The 6,295-nt window shown below is 41.1% G+C and overlaps 1 protein-coding gene across 1 annotated transcript; it reads left to right on the forward strand.

The window, feature by feature from the left end:
• Positions 1-4,984: 4,984 nt before the first annotated feature.
• On the forward strand, positions 4,985-5,676 carry LOC121267242. Its single transcript, XM_041171087.1, has 2 exons — positions 4,985-5,269; positions 5,320-5,676. Exons 1-2 carry the CDS (start codon positions 4,985-4,987, stop codon positions 5,674-5,676), a joined length of 642 nt encoding a protein of 213 aa, XP_041027021.1.
• Positions 5,677-6,295: the final 619 nt, after the last annotated feature.

Genomic DNA, 6,295 nt, shown 5'->3' on the forward strand with positions numbered 1-6,295 from the left:
GAATAATTTTATTGATGGACTTTAATTATTTTATTTTATTAATATTGAGTTGTAGTGTTTTTATTTGGCTCTTATTTATTTTTATTGTGCCTTTTTCTTTTGTTGGACCCTTCTATTTTCGGACAGGGCTTGTTTGAGTGTATTTTATTTTTCTTTTGAACCCAACCCATTTTGGTCCCCAGCCCAACCTGTGAGCTTTCAACCCAGCCCACTAAATCCCCCTAAAACGGCGTCATTCTGTAAACAAATGGTGAAAGCCCTATTGTTTATTCTTCTAGCGCCGCACCCCATCTCCTTTCCCTCCTTTTTCTTCTTTCAGCCCGCACCTCCCAGGCCCTCTCTGTTAGGGACCCCGGTCTTGTCCCTAAACATTAAGTTCCCGAGCTCGCCTTGGTGATGATGGTGACCGAGCGATCTTTCCAACTTGCTTGGCCTTCACTAATGGGTAGGTGTTTAGTAGTGGGATTGTTGGTGGAATGGGGTAGGCTAAGTGTTTCGGGCTTGCAATTCACTATGGACGGCAACGGTTAATTCCTTGAGTTTGGCGCCAAGTGATAGGGTTGGAGTGATGAGAGGAAGTGAGGCTAGGGTTCGGGCGGATGGAACTAGGGTTGCCAAACTCACTAAGGGAAATTAGGGTTGGCGCCCAAGGGAGGAGGAGGCTAGGGTTTCAGATGGGTTAGGCAACTAGAGTTGCCGAAAATAGATGGGAGTAGGGGTTTGGTAAGATTCCTAGTGGATAAGAATCTTAGAGGATTCGGTGGAGCTATTTGGGAAAGTCAAAGTTGACTTGAGTGATTCAAGAGATTTGAATTGAGAAGGGTAGGACTCCTAAAAGGAAAGTGTTTCCTTATGGAGGAGGGAGTGTTCGGCTAGGACAACTTGGGATGGAAGAAGGGTATTTGTGGTAATGCTGAATATGGAGATGGGGATTAGGGCAAACACATTAGTGGGCGGCACTATGTGTTAAGATGGATCGAGTGAGGCTAGTTGGTGATTTCGGCAATGCTACAAGATGAACACAAAATATTCTGAAGAACAATTCAAGAACACATCATGAACAATTCACAAGAAAAACAGAAGATCCGTGAAAAGTAAATGGAAGACAAGAGAATGAATGAATAATACTCATAAGATTGATAAACCGAATCACACTTATTCACGAATTGCAAAGTGTGATTCTCTCTTTAGGGATCCACGAATTGCACCCCAAAGAGCCCAAGTGCTAAGCACCGATAAATGATCTCAAGAATAAAGCCGTCCAAAAGGAATTTTGACAAAAGATATCAAAGAAAATACTAAGGGTCCTATTTATAAGAGTTACAAGTTGGAAACCCCCAATAGGTCTCTTGAAAGTAAATAATAATAAAATAAATAAAAAAGCAATAAGATAATGCCATGGACCCATCTTGGCTGTGACATGCATGGCCCATGGTGGGCTAGAATGGTGCATGGTGGTCTTTGGGTTGGTCCATGGTTAGGTGGCACAACATGGTTTGCTGATGGGCTTGGCATGGTGCCATGCTCGGACCTGCTGATGGGCATGGCCTGCTGATGGGAAGCCATGTGTGCGTGCTGCATGGCCTAGGCTGATGGCTTGGGCGCTGGACTGCAAGGCAAGGGATGGAGCCATGCGCTAGATGGCATGCCTGGTGGGCATGCCACTAGCCTGCTCTGCAAGGCACGACCTGGGGCCATGTGCTGGATGGCATGCCACGAGGCATGCCACTAGCCTCACTGGCGTGCGGCACGGGCCACGTGCTGGAGCGCGTGCGAGGGGGCGTGCGCCTAATGGGTGTGCGCAGGGGCTCGTGCAGGCTCATGCGCATGGGGGTGCGCAGGGCAGCGCGCATGTGCGTGCGCGGATGCATGGGCGTGCTCTGAGGCACGCACAAGGGCGTGCTCGGGGGCACGCGCACGGAGGCATGGGAGTGCGCAGGGTCGTGTGCAGGCTCACGCAGGGATGTGTGCTGGTGCACAAGGGCATGCACAGGCGCGCGCACATGGATGTGTGCATGAGCGCGAGGGGAGGCGCGTGGGCACCAGGCTCGCTGGCCTACATGTTGGGCGCCCTTTGCGTGTCAACATGCGGGCCAAGGCATGCATGCATGCTGGGCGCCCCGTGCGTGTCAAGGCTTGCGTGTAGGCTAGCCGTGGTGCTATCCTTACCTTCCAAGGGTAGTGTCGAGGCATGTCCCGAGGCCACTTCTCTAAGGGTTTTAACACTCTCCCTCAAATCACGCTCTCTCTCTCTCAGATTTATTCTCTCTCTCTCTCTCACCCTCTGATCGCGCGACTTTCCTCTCTTAGATTTGCGCTCTCTCTCTCTCAGTGCGCCATCGTTGCAACAAGGCTCCCTCTCTCTCATATTTCTTCTCTCTCTCTCTGAATCGCACGCCTCCTCTCTCGCCTAGCTCTACCGCGACCACTTTTCCCTCACGGTGAGCCTCCGTCGCACCTCCTTCTCTTTTGGTTTCCTTTTCCATTTTGTTGAGTTTTATGTTTTCCTTGAAACAAGCAGAAACTTTGCACTCTTTGAAAATATTAACATGTAGTTTTAAACTTTATGGTCATGATATTCCTGGTAAGTACGAAACTGCCATCAGGCCTTTGGTCTTTGACCTTTTCGTAAAGCACTTCAAAATTGTTTTTAAGTGTTTTTACATGTCCGTTTTCAGATATATTGTTATGTGGATTTAGTTTAATGGGTTTTTGTTTTAATGGGCTTGGTTTAATTGGTTGTGTTTTAATGAATGGGCTTGGTTTTGATTATATATAAAAAAAAATGTTTATATTGTTAATTTGAACTATTTTGTTTTTAATTGAATTCGTTTTTTTTAGTTGGCCTTATTTTATGGGATTTTATGTAGCCATGATATTCTATTAATCCATAATATGTAGTCGGTACTTTAGTATTTTAAAAACACCGGTATTCATTTATCAAAATATTTATTCGATTATTCTCTTCGGTATGGATTCGTTTAAGTGGATATTGATGAATTTAGAAAATGATAATATTTAGAGTTAAGAGAATTTTAAGTATTGGGAAATTAAAATCGGTACTTTGGGTGTAATATAAGATTTATCTGTTTACAAGAGATTGATTTAAGTTACATGAATTTTTGTATAGGTGGTGATTGACAACTATCTAGTACTATTATGGAGAATTTCTGAATAAGTTAAGAAGTACAGGTAAGCGGGGTTCCTACGCTAGGCTTTATATGAATTACTGAGACTGAGGTTGACTTTCTGAAAACTTTGCATATTTTGTGATGAAATGGGAACTTGGAAAAAACCAACCTCAGTCGTTTATTTGCATTACTCATGAAATCTATACGTAAAAGGGAAAAATATCTTCTGACATGTATTGTGTAGACATGAGCTAAATTTGTCATGCTGTCTCTGAAATCTGAAAAAGAACGTTATTGAGGATACGAAAAATTGTGCATTGATTTAGAAAGATGCTTCAACTTTTGTTTTCAGTATGTGAGAATGATATGAATTTCAATAGTCTGTTTTGATATAATGTGGCATATGAAAAACGTTTGGCATGACTTTCTGATTCTGTTCTGACATTGACTCTGATTTTGATATGTGATTCTGATTCTGTTTTGCTCTGATATGTGGCCCTGTCACGGGATACAATAGTGACCTCTGGCCCAGTCACGGGATATAATAGTGACCTCTAGCCCTGTCACGGGATATAATAGTGACCTCTGACCCTACCACGGGTTATAATAGTGGATTTTTGTTCTGAGTGCAATTGCTTTGATATTCACGGTGATTTATGTTCTGCTTGGCTCTCCGCAGAATGAACAACCCTACCACGGGGGTTAAACATGGCTTCTGTTCTGATATGATATGATAAGAGGAGGATGTTCAGTCATGTATGCCAAAGGAGTCTTTGAATACAAAAGTTGGTTTCTGAATATAAAATGTTCGAAAAGTCACTCTGATTTTCTGATAATATGTATTTTTGAGATTTGCATTTTGATACTGAAACGTTTTATTTCTACATTCTGAACTCTGTGAAAATGCTCACGTTTACACACTAGTATATGTCCTCTGCTTACTGAGTTGTTGATAACTCACCCCTTATCTCCAATTATTTTTCAGATAATTTTGATGGTTCAGCTGGAGAACAAGAGTAGGAAGTTTAGCAAGGTGTGATGATCGTAATGGAATAAGTGCCTGAGGGTACAAATGCTAATTTGAGAGTTGTAGTTAGTAAACTGATTTATTTTTTGGGCATTTTGATTTGATGAGTTGAGGATATTTTTGAGTTTTTGGAAAATTTCTAATTCATGTTGTTGGAAATTTCTTTATTATTTCCATGGAGGAACTTAGATATTTAGATTGATTAAATGGATTAATATTTTATGGGATTTTCTGGATTTTATAGTTGTGTTATTTAAGTTGATATTAGGTATTAAGAGCTAACTCTTCGGACCTCCGGGATCTAGGCGTTATAGTTGGTATCAAAGCCAGGTTTGAGGTTCTCCAGACTATAACATATGAGGTTTAGATATTGTGGGTTTAGGATGTAACTTCAGATTTGAGGTGTAGAAATTCTAGGACTAAGAGATGATGAAATTTGTATTTAAAGTTTTAGAATCTGATAGGCTTTTGGGAATATGTTCTAGGAAATTTGAGGTATTAAAGTTTGTGAATTTTAAGAACTAATCTTCATGACGTTTAAGGTTTTAGATCCACTAGGCTTTTTGATGGAATGTAGAAAATGATTTTGATAAGATTTAAGGTTTAGATTTTATAGGTGTAAATAAGCTTGATTAAAAGTCAGGTTTGAAGTTCCGTAGAGTCTGATATATGAGGTCTTGAAATTATGGACCTTTGGAAATAAATGTTTTAGAAATAGATTACCGATTCGTGATTTATAGATTAATTGGTAGTTATAATTTTCGCGCAGTTATTACTTTATTATTTTCTTCCTTTGAAATGTTTAACCAAGGATGAGTCTTCCAGGATGGCTACTCGACGTCGTGTTCGAAATCTTGGGGGCTTGAATGTAGGAAATGAAGAGGATGGATGCACCATAGAGCAGTTCAATCAGATGCACCCTCCCACTTTTGATGGTTGTGGTGACCCGACCTTAGCTGAGGATTGGATCCAGGACATTGAGGAGGTACTCTGTGTCTTGAATTGTACTTACAAACAAAAAGTATTGTACTCCGCCTTCAAGCTGACCGGTGAGGCTAAACGATGGTGGATATTAGAGAGAACCATCAGGGAAGCTGATGGGAGGGGAGTGGTTAGTTGGCCCCACTTCAAGCAGATTTTCTTTGACCGTTTCTTTCCAAGATCAGGGATGCTGGGGCCAAGGACTTTGCCAACTTAGTACAGGGTACTATGATGGTGCACCAATATGCGGCTAGATATGTTGAACTATCACGCTTTGCCTCATATCTGATACCTGATGAGGAGAAGAAGACCCGAAAATTTGAGGAGGGACTAAATAACCAGATTTATGAGCGAGTGGTGGTCCTTCAGATCCAAAACTTCTCAAAATTAGTAGATAAGGCCACAATAGTCGAGCAAAGCTTCAAGAAAAGCGTTGAACTCCAGGAGCAAAGGAAGGGGTCGACGCCATTGGGGTTTCCCTTGAGCGAGAATCAAGGACCATGGAAGAGGATGAAGTTAGTGAACAACCCAGGCTAGAGACAGGTGCAAGACAATCAACGGAGTAACTCCTATAAGTCGTGCAGCGTGGTACACTTTGGAGATTGCAGAAGGAGAACTGGACGATGTTTTCGATGTGGGAAGCATAGCCACCTTGTTAGAGATTGTCCAAAGCAACTAGATGGGAGCATGAACCATAACCCGCCTCAGAGGACTGATTTCGAAGCACGTGGCAAGAACCAACACAACACAGAGTAGGCACGAATTCAACTCGCAACGGAAGCGTGCTTAGGCCATTGGAAGTAGCAGCAGTTAGCTAAGCAAATTTCGAGGACAAAATTTTTAAAGGGGGGAGGATGCAATACCCCATGTTTTAGTGTATTTTTTAATTGAAGGATTATTTTTTAATTTATTTAAATACTAGTTCTCTTGTTTTTAAATTATCGGATTTCTTGTTGCATTTATATTATAATTTTTAAGTTGTGAAATTTATTTTGATGTGCTTTCTTGATATTAATTATTGTTTGCATTTAAATTTAATATTTTTTGCCCTAATGAATAATTTTATTGATGGACTTTAATTATTTTATTTTATTAATATTGAGTTGTGGTGTTTTTATTTGGCTATTATTTATTTTTATTGTGCCATTTTCTTTTG

This window comes from Juglans microcarpa x Juglans regia, chromosome 5S, assembly GCF_004785595.1.
Source record: "Juglans microcarpa x Juglans regia isolate MS1-56 chromosome 5S, Jm3101_v1.0, whole genome shotgun sequence".
NCBI classification, from domain to species: Eukaryota; Viridiplantae; Streptophyta; class Magnoliopsida; order Fagales; family Juglandaceae; genus Juglans; species Juglans microcarpa x Juglans regia.

What these genes read in the sequence shown, in the direction of transcription:
- LOC121267242 (XM_041171087.1), top strand. Translation starts at nt 4,985, where the DNA reads ATGGCTACTCGACGTCGTGTTCGAAATCTTGGGGGCTTGAATGTAGGA. An exon ending in AAGCTGATGGGAGGGGAGTG is followed by an intron (nt 5,270 to 5,319) that starts GTTAGTTGGCCC and finishes TTTCTTTCCAAG; the next exon opens with ATCAGGGATGCTGGGGCCAA.